Source organism: Solanum pennellii, chromosome 12 (genome assembly GCF_001406875.1).
Source record: "Solanum pennellii chromosome 12, SPENNV200".
NCBI classification, from domain to species: domain Eukaryota; kingdom Viridiplantae; phylum Streptophyta; class Magnoliopsida; order Solanales; family Solanaceae; genus Solanum; species Solanum pennellii.
The window spans coordinates 61,583,195-61,600,334 of NC_028648.1; the positions used below are offsets into that span (position 1 = coordinate 61,583,195).

General features: G+C 30.6%; 2 protein-coding genes across 4 annotated transcripts; one reads left to right on the forward strand and one right to left on the reverse strand.

The window, feature by feature from the left end:
* The first annotated feature begins 1,640 nt into the window (after positions 1–1,640).
* Positions 1,641–4,823, forward strand: LOC107007716 (calcineurin B-like protein 4). 3 transcript variants are annotated; one of them, XM_027913371.1, is made up of 9 exons: positions 1,641–1,659; positions 2,283–2,378; positions 2,710–2,792; positions 2,936–2,995; positions 3,178–3,286; positions 3,405–3,457; positions 3,905–3,985; positions 4,074–4,186; positions 4,508–4,823. In XM_027913371.1, the coding sequence occupies exons 2-9, from the start codon at positions 2,288–2,290 to the stop codon at positions 4,578–4,580; spliced, it is 663 nt and encodes a 220-aa protein (XP_027769172.1). In that variant the 5' UTR covers positions 1,641–1,659; positions 2,283–2,287; the 3' UTR covers positions 4,581–4,823. The 3 variants fall into 3 exon arrangements, with proteins under 3 accessions (XP_027769172.1, XP_015061930.1, XP_015061931.1); XM_015206444.2 differs by lacking the exon at positions 1,641–1,659 and adding an exon at positions 1,871–2,029; XM_015206445.2 differs by lacking the exon at positions 1,641–1,659 and adding an exon at positions 2,043–2,092.
* Positions 4,824–5,816: 993 nt separating this feature from the next.
* Positions 5,817–10,160, reverse strand: LOC107007715 (UDP-glucose 4-epimerase GEPI48-like). Its single transcript, XM_015206442.2, has 9 exons — positions 9,664–10,160; positions 9,333–9,382; positions 8,952–9,087; positions 8,754–8,855; positions 8,247–8,474; positions 7,749–7,827; positions 7,088–7,170; positions 6,458–6,549; positions 5,817–6,329 (listed from the first exon to the last, which is right to left on the reverse strand). Exons 1-9 carry the CDS (start codon positions 9,844–9,846, stop codon positions 6,236–6,238), a joined length of 1,047 nt encoding a protein of 348 aa, XP_015061928.1. The 5' UTR covers positions 9,847–10,160; the 3' UTR covers positions 5,817–6,235.
* Positions 10,161–17,140: the final 6,980 nt, after the last annotated feature.

Below are 17,140 nucleotides of genomic sequence, written 5' to 3' on the forward strand. Positions count from 1 at the left end.
AGGATAGATTTACCAACTCATTCCTAAAATCTTCCAATTTGGAACTTTACAAATGTGAACACGTTTAAAAAAAATTAAGGGAAAAGGGTATGATATACCTCTCAACTTTGTCATTTAGAGCTGATATACCCTTGTTATGAAAGTGGCTCATATATACCCCTACTTGTAAACAAATGGCTCACATAAACCCTTTTCCTCTAATGGAAATGGAAAAAATAATAATTTTAATCTAAATTTTTATTATTTTTTCTAAAAAATATAATCGCATATGAGTAAATTTAATCCTCGTCAAACATATTTTTTTTTTTACTTTTTTCTGTTTCAATGACTAATTTATAATTATTATTTTGATAATCAAATTTATTTATGCTTCACTAATATTCTTGTAAAACTTATTGTAGATGACCAAATTTTTTCTTCGAATACGAAATTTAACTATAATACACACACAAAATAATAGTTTAATTTTTTTTCTTTAAAATAAGGAATGAAAGAAAAAAACAAAAGAAGAACAAGAAATTCAAATAATTATAATAAAAGAAGTCAAAAAATAATTTATGTATGAAAAAAATTAAAATATACCTTGAACTTTGATAGAAGAATCATATATACCCCTAAATAAATTTTTTTAAAAAAAAATAGAAGTAATAAATATAAATTTAAAACTAATTTTTTAACTTCCGTTAAATGAAGAGTATATGTGAGTCATTTTGTAACGGCAGGGGTATATGTGAGCCGTTTGTATAACGGTAAGGGCATATATGAGCCACTTTTATAACGAGGGGTATATCAGCTCCAAATGACAAAATTGAGGAGTATATCAGACCCTTTTGTCAAAAATTAATTGCAAGGATAACATGCAAAAAATCGATTAATATTTTTATTAGAAAACTACATAATATATATAAATGAATATTCAAAATTCTATAGATTGCGTTTTATAAAATTTAAAAATCATAAACTCAAACTGACTCTTTGATTAGATCTGTTTGGTAATTGTAAGATTACAAACGAAAATTAAGGGCACATTTATGTCATAGCTTAGTATGAAAATGATATATTTGAATTGAAAAAGTATATTTGAACCATAACTTGTACTAATAAAGAGTACATATTAGATTAAAATATGACTAGAGATATAGTTTAAATTATTTTCAATAATACACGAATATATTTGACTTTTTTAATAATCTAATTAAGTTAGGTGTAAATCGAAGGATATATATATATATATATATGCAGACAATCGAAGCTAACATAAAATAGTTCTAATCATGAAGTCATGATGGTGCACCTTGTTGAATCGAAAATGAATATAATATAAAGTTTTCATCGTATTTTACGGAATCGTACAAGAATAAGAGAAAGGAAAAAAGATAAAATATATTCGAACTATCGTAAATAATATGGAGATATCTCAATCATATTTTTAGAATATTGGTGTTTCTACTCCTTACGTTCAAAAATTAGAGTATATATGTCTTTCGTTCTAACAGAATACTAAATACAAACATATGTATGTGCGTTAGTAAAAATTGTATATATATGCTCTAGTTTTTGGACAGTAAATAAAATAAGATTTATAGACACATTTTAGAAGATGATTTTATTTATATATTTCACTCAACAACTCCACCATAACAGCAGAAAACCAGAGAGGTAAGTTCATACTCTCTATTTCTCATCCTTTATTCTTTTGTTCAAAGTTCAAATTTTTAAAAAAATTTAGATTAGTGAACTTTATAAGATATTAGGGTTTTTTTTTCTTTTTCTCTGGTGTATTTTGGTATATACTTTTTAAGTGAAAATGGTTTTGACATTTTGTGCTTTTATCTTTTTTGGGTCCCTACATCTCATGATTTAGCTTGAGTGGTCTAGAATGGGTGTTTTTTCCTTTGTTACTCCAAAAAAAATGATCTTTAACGGAAAAGAAATGAACGACAATAGCTTAATTGCGATTAAATATGTATTTTTAGATGCAATTAATACTTTTTATAAGAGCGTATAGTAATATTGAATCTAATGACTGGTAAAGATATTAAGCCCTTCTCTATTAACTTATTGCTGCTAAAAGCAATTTTTGTTATAATATGTATGTATATATTTCAATTTTTGATATGTTGTATAGGGTATTTGGTTCAATTATACAGTTGAATTTACTCTGTAGATCTGCCTCTGTTGAATCAGAATCTTTTCAAGAACCAATGCCTTACTATAATTTTGGTGTTGGATGTGTGGCAAGTGAACATATAAATATTTCTATATCTTTAAATCCTCTGCAGGGACAATGCTTGCTTTAAAGGGCTGTTTTCGTTCCCTGACATCAAGACGTCCACCTGGTTTCGAGAACCATGACTTACTAGCTTCTGAGACTTCATGTGAGTTAAAGAATGACCCTTTTGCCTTGAACTTCTCGCGTATACTTCTATACTAGTAGTTGTAGCATTACTTCTGTAGTTTCTTGTACTTCGATTATCATATTATTTTGTTGTTATTACTGTGTACGTACAAATGTTTTGTTGTCATGTTTTTTCTATGGTGTTTTTGTCATGCTTCTTCACTTTCGTTATGTTTTCTTGAGCTGAGAGTCTATCGAAAACAACCACTTGAATATCTTCAAGCATAGTAGTGTGTGTGTGTGTGTGACTTTTTTTGTTTGTTAAGCTGTGTAATTAAGAATCTTAAGAGTGCTTTGGTCTTGTGCTGCAGTTTCTGTTAATGAAGTGGATGCATTGTATGTTCTGTATGAAAAACTTAGCAGCTCCATAATTGATGATGGTCTTATTCATAAGGTAAGAGTTGAATCATTAGCTAGACTTTTGCGTTAAATTCACAGGAGGTCACTGGTTCGAGCTGTGGAAACAGTAATGCAAGATAAGGTTGTGTTTACAATAGACCGTTGTGAGATAGATTTGATTCTATTTCTTCTATGCAGGAAGAGTTTCTCCTTGCACTCTTCAACAGTAGCCTTAAGCAGAATCTTTTCGCACAGAGAGTACGTGTTTCATCCTCTTTGATATAACTTATTGAACATTTGTTTGCCAGTGATTGATGAAATTTGACTATCTGTACCACACAACTTGCAAACTCAATGCTCGTTACTCCATCAACAGTTCCAACAGTTGCTACATTGATCTTTTTCGTTCTCCAAACATGAATGTGTTCCTTCTTTTGCAGTTGTTTGATTTGTTTGATATTAAGCATAACGGAGTTATTGAGTTTGGAGAATTTGTTCGGTCATTAAGCATCTTCCATCCAAGGACTCCTCAAGCAGACAAAATTGAATGTAAGAAATATGTTCGAGATTTCTCTTATAAGCCATATTTTCTTGTACTTAAAAGTAGAGCAACATGTTAGACATTTAAGTATAGCTGATACTAACTTCAGGCATGATTTTGTTTCAGTTGCATTTAAAATGTACGACTTGAGGCACACTGGATTCATAGAACGCGATGAGGTGAGTAAACTCTATAGAAATATGTTAGTAGGTATTTGAGCGTTGTCTAGTTTCCCCCACTCTTCGATTATTCACCTGTTGTTTCCTTTGTCTCAGTTACGCCTTGTTTGTTGTTGTTACTGTTACTTTTTTAACATGACTTCTTCATTACTGCATTTCTTTTCCATATCTACTCAAATTTGATATGTTTTACTTGAGTCGAGAGTCTATCAGAAACAATCTCTCTACCTTTAACAAGGTAAGGGTGAGGCTGTGTACACACCACACGCACACACCCTGCCTAGACCCCACCTGTAGGATCACACTGGGTTTGTTTTTGTTGTTTTTAACTCAGAAATCCTCGAGGGCTAGTGGTGCACGGTTGATAGTACACAATGCTCTTGACACAAAGTGTTGAACAGTCATTGTTATTCTTCTGCATTGCTATTAATACTGTTGAACTTGTAGTTGAAGGAAATGGTATTTGCTATACTGAAGGAATCAAAATTGACACTTCCAGATGATGCTATCGAAGCAATTGTTGATAAGGTGCAGAAGAGTGTGATCACTTTACTCCCTTGTTAGTCATGCATTCTGTATAGTTTTCGATATCTGATGTCGATGATATAATAAACAGACATTCGTAGAGGCTGATACGAAAGGAGATGGACGGATCGATCTAGAAGAGTGGAAGGAATTGGTCATAAGATATCCTTCTATCATCAAGAACATGACTCTACCATTCCTTAAGTAAGTTGGAAATTCTGTTTATCTAAGATTGAAGAAATAATGGTCGAAAACACACCTCAACTATCGTTTCTTCGCGAGTTTCACTCCTTTTTTTTTCTACCTAAACTATCACCATCTATGTATTAAAACACACCTCGAAGCTGATTAGACCAACTACTATCATTAATAGTTGGTCTAACTCTAATCAGCTTCGAGGTGTGTTTTAATACAGAGATCGTAATATTTCTAGTACTAACGAGTACAACTGATAATTGGGGTGTGAAACTCGTGAAAAGTTCATTGACAAGATTTTATAACTAGATATTGTTGTTGACATTTCAGGGAAATAACTCAAATGTTTCCAAGCTTTGTGCTGACAACTGAAGCTCAAGATTCACAACTAGTGTTTGAGTGACTGATATACCATAAACTGTAGTTCGTATAAAAACATGTTTCTTTTTACGACTCTTTAATTTTAATTTTTGACATGACATGTTTAAGAGCAGGGACGGAGCCAACAAACTGTTAGATGGTTCATCTAAACTTCCTTCGGCGAAAAATAGAAAAATATTACTATTTATACATGTTTAAAATTATGTTTATGTACATATTGTAGATGTCGAATCTCATTCGGTTAGTTTCTGTGTTTACATCTTTAGATTTTGAACCCCTTATTAAAAATTCTAGCTCCGCCATTGTTTAAGTTTTAAGACTACAAAATTAAAGGACATTTTGATACATTTGAATATTGATATATTTTTAATTTAAGATCGATTTTTTTTCAAAAATATTCTTTATTTTCTTAATTACGTGTACAGATCCTAAGTTGGAGACGTATTTTTTTGGCATAATACATAAATATGCCCTTTAACTTGGCTTCAAATTACATTTATGCCCTTCAACTTTATATGTGCACAAATAGACACTTAAACTTGTATAAAGTTGAACAAATAGACACAACTGTCCTACATGTCATTCTACATGAAATTTTTTGTCCTACGTGGTGTCCTACGTGTATTGTGCCATGTAGGACTCATGTGTTTATTTATTTAAAAGTTGGATAGTTAAAGTATCTGTTTGTGCATTATGAAAGTTGGAGGTCAATGTTAAAATTTAAAGCCAAGTTTAGGGTTCAATATATGTATTATGAGTCTCATATATACAAGGAATTGATGAAACATGAGCCAAGTAAAAGAAAAGATCTCAATATTTTAGCTACTATTTTTGGAAAAATTATGTAATTAAATTAACATAATCTCTAAAAATTTCTATCATTTGAATTGATTACAAAAATCCCCTTTACTTCGGATACATTCTCCACCTTTATAGGATACATTACTACTTTATTTGTATACAATGTATCTAATACAAATATTGTTATTAATACATAACCCTATCTAGTTTATAATTATATATCTGATACATAACTCACCTATCATTCGCTATGTATTGGGAGAAGGAACAATTCATTCACGGGTTCTAAAAAATCCAAAATTATTATAATTTAGAAAACTTTCGAGATAGTGGACTAATCAATGGTGACAGATAATATACCACAGTTGCACATGGGGTTTATAAGATATTCTAATGAACAGTGAGTTGTAGACATGTTCATACACTTTCCAAGTATATACTAAAAAGAAAGAAGACATAATAAGCCACCACATTGCTTCTTCTTAACAGGTTTACAGTGAACCAAAAATAATCAATCAAAGCATAAATAATGTAATTAGAATCTTTAAACAATATGATTGTAGTGCTGCTAGTTACAAAAGAATAAAAGAACGAATAAAATGTCGCTATAGATTTCAGCTAAATGAGCTATTATTCATCAACTATCCCTTTTTCTTCGCGATGGAAAACATTCCACTCGCTTCAGAACTTCAAGTTAGAAAAATATAAATATTCCGAGCATTCTATGATCCTAGTAATATACGCGGAATCCTTACTCTGAAAGAAAAGATTGATGGTCTACACGTTGGTGATTAGCAGAGAAGATGAATCGAACCAACAGGTGGAATGATGGGACCATTAAAAAACATGCAGTTAAAAGGAGCATACTGAACTCTATCACTTTGATTCCTTCGATCCTTCATAGCCGTAGGGGTTTTTACTGGCCCAGTTCCACTGATCCCGGCACATATCTTCAATGCCATATTTAGCCCTGAAAAATAAGCCGGTAGATCAGTATATGTCATAGAGAAATGAGAGGCAGGAAAGTTCTTAAGTAGTTAGAGTGGTTAGCAGCAATCAGACAATTGAAAAAGTGATATATTTGTAATTATCACTTACCTCCAATTCAATTCTCGTTCTGCTTTCTCTGTTGCTGCGTATACAATTTCAGCATCCCCAGGTCTTCGACCAGACATCACCAGTGGAATTTTCTAGTAAAGCAGAACAACAATTACTTAGTGCACCAGGAATACTAATTAGTGTTACAATTACAATTAGTATGTTCCATTGTTAGCAAAGTCTTTTAGCAGAAAGTGACAGGTCAGGAATATACAGTGAGGAGATTAAAGAGAACTGGAATTATGTGTGAACCAAAGGTAGCCTTTCAGATTACAAGAGACGTATCAGATAGAAGAACTGGAAAGCACCTCTAGTACTCATTCGTATGTGCAGGCATACATCTTTCAGATCAGAAAATCAAACAACAAGCATTCCACTAAAGAGGCTTAACTTAAAAAACTTTTCAATATGCACCACGCTAATCAATTTCATTATAATTTGATCTCAGAAAAGAATCAGGCTCACTATTATTATATTAGCAATTAAAATAATAGGGCCTTCTATTAACATAACAAGCAAAGGCTCTTGCTCGAATGTGTCATATGTCTCTCTTTCCATTTATAAAAGTAAAACTCACTGAACTGGACTTTTCCACAGAGACACCCAAGGATGAATGTAAAAGTACACTACCTTTCCTGATGCCTTCTCAAATGCTGCCACCACTTCCAAGACTGATGATCCTTTCCCAGTTCCCAGGTTGTAAACTTCACAACCTGAAAAGTTAAAGCAAACATAGGTAGAGTCAACATCAAGCAGAGAGAACTTTTACCCCTACACTTAGATAGGTCATGATCACTTTATCATCCAACAAGAACAGAAGTGTCTTTAAAGACATCCAAATGATATAGCTCCAGAAATGCAAAGACAAGCCACACTAGAACTAACATGATTTAGTTAAACAGAAACATCCTAGAAGAAGAATATGATCACATCATGATCAAAACTTGATGCTTACAACAACAACATCATACCCCATGTAATACCAAAACTTGATATTTCTAACATAATAATATTTGTCTGGGGATATTAGTGACACTGTCATGTTTAACCATGTCTAGAGAACACAAGGAGGAAAAGCGACATAGAAAAGTACAACTTTGTGCTTTCACCAATGTAAGAACAAGAATCCAACAGCAGAATTGAAAAATATATATCAGGGAATTGGGAAAACAGTCTTCAAGAACGAAAAGTTCGAGAGCTTTGTGGTAATGGATTCCGAAGTTGCTGGGAAAATTAGCACCAGATAACTTAAACAGAGAAGTAACAATCATAAGAAGTAACAAATACTCACCGGTCGAAGGATCAAATAGCTTCCGCAAGGCAGCAATATGGCCATCTGCTAAATCAACAACATGAATGTAATCACGTACCTGAAAATATCAGTAAATGATCACTCACATGTTCAGGCAAAAGACAACCACATTTTCTTCCTATTAGTTTAACTACAGAACTCTTGGTGCACCTCGATTTGATGTTTTTTTCCGACAAGCTAACTAATGGTTGAGTAAGAAAGAAAGTTTACATCCTTTTTCTATTTTTGTTGCAAGGTACGTGGGCGAGAAAGAGCAGGAAAATAGTAAGATGACAATGAGTCCACATTCATTTGGATTCATAGTTTCATGTAGCTAGACAAAGATTTCTAAATTTAAGTGAGCTAATTTTGTCATAATCTAGAACACTGATAACAAACTCTGACAGTCAAAAAAATATTTGTCTCATAATAGTCTTATCAGAAGTTAAAACATTAATAATTATCACCAAGTGTTGGCTAATGAAAGTTTGGCCATACCGCAGTGCCATCCTTTGTTGGATAATCAGTTCCATAAACTGTCAGTGCTGGTCTCCTGCCAACAGCAACTTGTTGAACAAAGGGCATGAGGTTGTTTGGAATTCCACGTGGATCATCACCAATACAGCCACTTGGATGTGCACCAATAGGATTGAAGTACCGCAACAATATGACTTTCCATTGAGAGTCAGAATGGTAGACATCTCGGCAAATATCTTCAGCGAAGAGCTGAAAATTAAGTCTATTTAGCTTTTAAGAATAAACACACAGCATACACGTAACCAGAATTCTGGTTATTCAGGAAAAGACAGAACACAAACACCCTACGCCCCACCCTCGGTTAAAAGAAAAGGACAAGGGAAGGTATAAGACTTGGCTGCTCAACAGCCTCAACATAGAGGGGGCGGTCAATGAGATACCCTTCTTAGATTTTAGAATCATAGATATCCTCTTCATTAAACCAGCCGAACACTGAAATGACCAGACGAGACAACTCAAAAAAGATACCTTTGTCCTTCCATAAGGATTTGCAGCACTTATGGGAGATTCCTCAGTACAAGGAACCTCTTTTGGCCAACCATAGACGGTAGACGATGAAGAGAACACAAGCTGAACAGTTGAAGACATAAGACCAGTAAATATAACAAGTTGCAACAAAGAACAAAATGCATTATTAAGATAAGCAAAAGAGTATAGAAGAAATACATTTTTGCATCCACGCGTTGCCATGACTTCCAGCAGGGTTATTGTACCTGTAATATTGTTGTTATAGTACATCAAAGGTTTCTGAACACTTTCACCCACTGCTTTTAGTCCAGCAAAATGTATAACAGCATCAAACCTGCATTACATATGTAATAAATGCTGAACTAAAGAAAGAAAGTAAAGCAAGGAAGCCGATACCCAAATATAAACACACAACCATCATGTTGGAAAATGCCAGACAAGACCAAATTTTCCGATAAACAAGTACACAATTCATCATGATTATCAAGTTTTCAGCATACAGCACTGTAGACAAAACAACACGAGCTAGAATAACAACACAACAGTAATCAATAAAGAAGAAGGTTGTACAGAACTTACTTGTTAGACTCGAAAAGCTTTTCAACTGCAGGCTTATCACGCAGATCAATCTGACGTTCAAAACAACAAAACCCACAGAAATCAGGAACAGAATGAAACAGCAATCAAAAGCTTGACACTGCAAAACACTCTACAAACATATCACAGAGCAGAAAAGTACCAAATCCTACCACATATCTGAATTCAAAAGTTCACATCGAAAAAAAGAAAAATCACGATAGACCCAAATCAACACCCATTATAAGAACACAGATGCAACAATTTCGAACCCAATCTTTACATCCAGACACACCAAATAAAATCACCGATTCAAAAGAGAAAAAGAACCCACATTGTAAAACAATAGGTTAGACCCAAATCGACCCGCAAGTTCCTGAACCCTTTTGATTGCAATTGCAGATGAATTATCCAAATTATCAACCACCACTGTCTTATAACCACCCAACAGCAACTGTAACACCGTGTGACTCCCAATATACCCAGCTCCACCCGTCACCAATATATTCTTCGACATTGATCCAAATCACAACAAAAAAAAAAACCAAAAATTCAAGAAAAAAAAGGTTCGATTTGAGGTTAGAGAATGAAAATCTGATATTTTCGGACTTGAAACAGAGTCCAAAGTCTACTTTATATAATGATGATTTGTGAGAGAGAAAAAAAAAGAAGATGTCAGCTCTTCTCTGTCATTGGGTGTAAAGAAACCAAATCAACGAATAGTTTTAAGGAAGAAAAAAATGGCCATGTGGGAAGGAAGTTTCATCACGTCGGCAGTCTGTCAAGAAAAAAAAGTTTTGCATCGGCGGCTGTTTATACTACAGTGACTCCTCTCTCATTATTACAGTAGGTAATGGAAATCAAAACACACCATTAGGGGTAGTTTCCGTTTCGATACGAGTTAGAGTTATGCACGTATTAGTTATAATTATGTGTGTCGCATATTTATCTCTTGTAATTACTATGATATTTCTATATAAGAAAAAAATAATTTTAGGATAGAAAATATATGTGTATTGCATGTTATTTAATATAAATATTTGTAAATTACAATTACGATATGTATAAATAGTTATTCATAAAATCAAGTAATCAAAAGAATGGCATAATACTAAATTATAGTTTAACATCAATGGACAATCTGACAATCATATCAAATAGTTTTAAGAGATTATAAATTTCAAATGAATTCTAAGCTGTGAAGATTCCGCATAATGTTTGAACCATGAAAAATTAATAAAGTAGACCTAATATATAGTAATTCTTGAATGAGGTGCTTACATGTATTTTTTTTTCCCTTCGCGCTAATTAGGGTTGTGTATCGATCAGTTTGGTTCGGTTCTGAAGTTTATCGAGTTGGCGTATTGATTATTGGTTTGTAGAGATGTTAAACTGTTATAGAACCATTAAGATATTGGCTTATCGGTTATTGATTTATCGATTTTTTATCGTTATCGGTTTAACCGTTAAGATTTGATACAAAAGAAAAAAGGTATAATACATATATTGGACCCTAAACTTGGCTTCAAATTTTAACTTTGAACTCCAACTCTCATAATGCACAAACAGACACTTTAACTATCCAACTTTTAAATAAATAAACGCATGAGTCCTACATGGCATAATACACGTAGGACACCACGTAGGACAAAAAAATGACATGTAGGACATGTATGTCTGTTTGTTCAACTTTATACAAGTTTAAGTGTCTACTTGTGCGCATCCAAAGCTGAAGGGCATAAATGTGATTCAAAGCCAAGTTAAAGAGCATATTTATGTATTATGCCAAGAAAAAACATGAAAAATTACTTAGAAAGAAGGTGACAAACCAAATAAACCATGCATTTGAGTTCACGAGTTATATCTTGCTCAAAAGCAAATACTTTTACATTGTAGAATAACCAAGTGTTTGAGACAACCAAAAATAAAAGTAGGAAATCAAACTCTTTGTCGAGGACTTTATATACAAAATGATATAAATATAATTATTTAATTTACTATCGGATTATCGGTTAACCAGTTAAGAAAAAACTTCAAATCGTTAAGAACCGATAACCCGATAACAAAAAATTAAAATTGTTATGAAAACCGCTAAACCAATAACCCAATATTATAAACCAATAACTTTTTTATATGTCAGAACTCACCTTATTCCTCCAAGCTAGTAACAAATGGGAAAGTAGAATACACAACGAAGATTTGAGGCTATCAACCCTCATCTAATAGCTTAAACTTATCCAGAGATAGCTAATCTGGAATCAAAGATAAGAGTTAGTAAATTATGCACCCATAGACTAATCATGTTGCGAGTTGAAATTCATCTATTTAGGCAATCATCCATTTACATAATAATAACTTACCGATCTTGCATGTGTTACACTAGACAAACCTTAGTTTCATCTTTTATTGATTTAAAACACGTGAAATTGTTATTTTGTTACTTTTTATTTGGGAAGATATTAAAACCTTTTGATTACACAACCCCCTCCTCCCTTTACGGTAATAATCTAACCAAGAGTACGAATAATAGCAATTGAACTAAGTCTAAATCATATTCCTCGTAAGTTTGATCTTAATTTTTGTTAGAATCTATATTTGAACGACAATCACTTTATATTTCTTTTGAGAGATATAATTTAGGCGCATCAAGGCTCAAAAAGAAATGGGTAAGTTTATTCAATCAGATCCGAATGGAGGATATATTTATTAAGTGTATAAATAAATGTATTCGTATGCTATTTTAGTGCTAAAATTTTGTAATGATTCCATTGTGAAATTACAATAACAATGGGTAATGAGCATATTAACTTTTATACACCAATAATTTATAGAGAGAAATTCCTAAGAGCAATTCCTACTAGTAGTGATTATTTAAAATAATACCTAATAATGCTCATTCTCAAAATAAATTAAAAGAATAAGCGATCGTAAAAAATAAAAATACCTAAAAAAAAAAGTCGATATTAAATTCTACAAAAAACAATTATCGACAGTTGAAGAGACAAAAAATTACAATTTACAAGCTACTAGTGTGAATTTACACTTAATAATACACAATTATCAATAAATTTTATTTTGGTAACACAATTAAAATTTGGAAAAAGATTTATCTAAGCAAAGGGTAGTTAAAAATTAGAAAATTCAAAACTCAATACTCATTCAACGATTCATTGCAATCTCAACACAGGTAGGATAGGTCATCTTAAACAACACAAGTATTCTTTCGATTTCATTGTACTATATCATGAAATCTCTTTTCGATCTCAATTATGTAATTCAACATAACAATCTAATAACTTAATTTAAACATTTTTTTTAGCAAGACGTGTATTCAAAAATGAAAACCTGAATCTCTCTTTCAAGCAAACTCAAAATTCAAGACTAATATGTGATTATTAATCTAATTCTCCACTTCATAAATTCTCTTTCGAGCAATCCATAAAGATCGAAATTTAGATCAGAGCGTGCAATCTCAAATCATAAATTCAAACATGAAAATTATACTAAATCCATTTATGAATATCAAGCATGGGATCAAATACAAAAGCAATAGAATGAGAATTTGTGTTTGAAATCTGTAAAAGTATATTGGTGAAGTGTACCATGTTGTTCCCAAATATACCACATAAGTTAAGTACACGTGGTTGCACAAGTAATATATTTTCTTTTAGAAATGAGTTAATCGTACCCAAGTTAACTTAATTTCACAATTTATCAAAAGTATCTTCAAAAGAGTTTGATTGTTGTTTATTATTACCACGACAAATTTAATAAATAAAGTAATCAGTGTGAACAACTTCAATTTGATGTTTTAAGCAAGTAAGAGACAATTTCAAGGTTGCAGCATATATCAGATTTCATGTATCGCATCTCAAGTAATTAACTAATTAAGGTTGTCAAGTTACAGGTTTACGGGGTTAATCATATGATCATGGTTTCCCAACATCTAATCGTCACTCCAATTAGTTGTGTAACTACATCATTGAGACGGGTAGACAATCCTAATTAGCGAGGATTTATATTTCATCCTATTTTGTAACTAAGCAGGTGTTCGTCCGGGTGTCAATCCTAAACACGACTCTAATCAAGTGATATGCAAAAAAGATCTAGCTTTTTGTATTTGACCTTGTTGTCTCCCGAGTTCAAGAATAGACAAGATGTTTATTCTATGATGGTCAGGTCAAGAAATACTAAATAAGAATACAAAATTAACTTAAAGCTATAATTCATAATTAATTCTAGTCTAATTAAACCAAATTGGATATTCACCGTCAGAGTTAATCTATATGATTTAATGACGATACTTAAGAATATAATTTTGGGTAAAGGGTATGTTCAAACCTATGAGATGAATTATTCAGATATTTTTTTCAAGGGTCAAACTCGTTTTTTTTTGCTTATTTATTTATGTAGCTGCTTTGGAGAATTGAATTTTGATTAGTTGAATTTCAAAAATATATTTTTATGGCGATCTTAAAAAAGAAACGTATATGGTTAAAACATTTTATTTATCAAGGAGAGTATAAAAAAGTATTTCATTTGGAAAAGTCTTTGTATGAATGAAGAATAATCAAGTTGCTCTTCATATTTTAAAGTGAGGCATCATATACTAGTTAAACTTCGATGTAATAATTAAGTTGCTTTTTATATTATCTCAATTTTAATATATCGTGAAACAGTTAAACATAATCGATTTTTATTTTATTCGAGAAATATTTAAGAAAAATATAATTTTTACGGACTACGTGAAGATACAAGAGCAACTAGATTATCTGTTCACAAAAGTATTGAATGAAACTCGAGTTGATTATCTTTGTAATCAGTCATGCATGGTGAAAATCTATACTGTAACTTTAAAGGGGGTGCTAAAGAATCTATAAAATAATATTTATAAATAATATAGCTGATTTTTAGGGATATGAATATTTAATTATGATAGTACACTTATTTTTTTCATGAATTAATATCACTCTACTCGTTCAACAATACACTCCATATCTTATCACAATTATATAATTCAAAAAAGTTTATTTGTTAAAAAAAATGACTACCACATTTATTTTAGAAGACAACTTTCGGACTTCTATAAATAAAAAAATTATTTCTTTTTATACAGAAACATATCATCATTCATAATGTTTAGAGAATTTTATTTAGAGGGAGATTTTCTTTCTTATAACTTTTAATATATATGTGTATATATATACTAGACACATGCACTCGTACTAATACGACCCAATATTTGTTATTTTTTGTTTCATTTTATGTGATGCAGATAAAATTTGAAGAGTTAATTATAGTAGACACATGCGCTCGTGCTAGCACGATTCAATATCTGTTATTTTTTATTTCATTTTATGTGACGCAAATAAAATTTGAAGAGTTAATTAAATTATAATATGATTTTAAATACTTTAAGATATTAATTATTATAATTTATACTCGTACCTTATGTAATTTTAAATAATATATATATTATTTTTCTTGTCCCAATATATATGACACAAATAGAATTTCGAGAGTCAATATGTTGTTAATTATCACGTGGAACCACACATGTGAAGCATACATATTGGTTGTCTCTTGTGTTGTTAAGATGAAACAATTAAAATATGTATAAGAAATATATTTACGTATACAAAATGTCAAAAGCCTCAAATCAATAAATAAGCTGAAGTTAATCAAACCTTTACTAATTAAAAAAAAAATTTCAAGGTGAAAATTTCGTAATTCAATTAGTAGATGTGGAGGTCTTTAATTATCGAAATAATACTCTCTCCGTCCACTATTAATTGTCATACTTTTCATTTTTAAATTCAAATTATAAAAATTTTGACTAATATTTTATAATATATTTTTTCATTATATTAATATACAAAAATTGCAATAAGTAATTTTCTTTTTGATTCGATGTTTTTATTGGACTTAAATTTATTTATTTATCTAGGATACCTCAAATAGTTTTAGGGAGAAGAAAAGGAAAGGAATAGATTTAAATGGCCAACGAGGTTCTTCTCAAGTTGTGTGGAAGGCGCCGGTGGCATTGGAAGCGATTATTTAGCTAGCGTTCGATTATAAATTTTTCGATTTTAAAATATTTTATTTCTTTTTATTTTTTTGACGATAAATAATAAAAATTTTAATTAGTATTTTAAAATGTTATCTTTTGAGCATAATGCATATTGATACAAAAAGAATATGTTAAGTAATACTTAATATTTTATACAATATGTTTATATATTTTAAATATCAAAATAATACTATTGAATTAATATAATTAAATTTTATTTTAAAAATTAATCAAATTATTTTGATATGAAATATATTTTGAAACAGTGAAGTGATAAAATAATACTTTATATACCGATATACCATCAAAGGATGTGATGCAGTGGATGAGGTTGTTCCTTCCTTAATTAGAAGTCTCAATTCGGCCATTCGAGCTATGGGTATGAAAAATCATTAAAACCCTATACAACATGAATTCAGATATAATTAAAATCTTATACAAATATCAAACTACAAATAAAAATAAAAAGTAAATTACAATATATAATACTTTCTATATGGCCATATCTTTACAATATAATCAAAGCATATGCTTAAAAAAGGAACTTGCTTCTTTTAATTTAATAACAATTAGAAAATGGTGACAATGCCAAATTGGATTTATTCGTAAACAAAATTAAAGAAATAATTATTATACTTTCAACAAAGAATCAAATGTTGAAAGCTCTTGTTTTCTTGAGATCCCCAAAATACTTTCAATATAATATGGACTTTGGGTTATTGCACGTTACATTTAGCATTCCTTTCATTTTAATTTATTATTTAATTAGTTATTTCTTCCGTTTCTCTATAGTTTTTTTTAGAGTCAAACAATATGAATATTGATTAACATTGTAAGATATATCTTTTTATCATATTAATATGGAAAAACTTGCTATTGTACTATTTTCCATATAATTTTTGAATATCTAAAATTTTATTTTAAATATCAAACTAATGTAATACGATTAATCTCTGAAAATCAGTCAAACTGACTCTCAAAAAGTGCAATATGACAATTAAACAATAACGGACAAATTACTATTTGAACAGTCAAATGAAAACTTTTTTATCATATATAATTTTTTTAAAAAAATATTTTGAATTACCAATTAATGTGACCTGTAATATTTATTATGTAATTTTTTTACTAAAAAAAGTCTATATTCGATATCACATCAAAATATTAATCAGTTTAATCTATATATTCTGAATAAATTGAAACAAATAGAACTTTTATTTTGTATTTGTATATATTGGTGACAACTAGTCACCAACAAGTATGGTAAAGAAATAATAATTACTAAATACTTTTTTATTTTTAATCAGATGTCTCGATGCAACAATGTTATTGTTTGGGCCCCAAGTGTTTATTTTAAGTTATTCCAACTTGTTGATTTTTTCCCCAATAATTGGAGTGGTTGGGGTTAAGACACATTTGTTCACCAAGTGTCACCCTAGCTAGTAGTTATAATAAACACTAAAGCATCTTCTTTATTTATTACTTTATTCTAATTTTGAATTAATAAAAAAAATGCAAGAGTCATCATTCTTTAGAAAGTTCCAAATTTTAAAATTATGCTACCAATTTGTCTTTGTTATAATAACTGTCATATTGGCATCAAACATTTAATCATACATCTTGATTCCTCCTTTTTGCCTGTCACACAGAGAATTGACCACCTTAACTCCCTACCGACAGGGAAATAAAAGATCTCCGTCTATTTTTTTACTTCTTCAGTATTGATTTGACATGTCTCGTG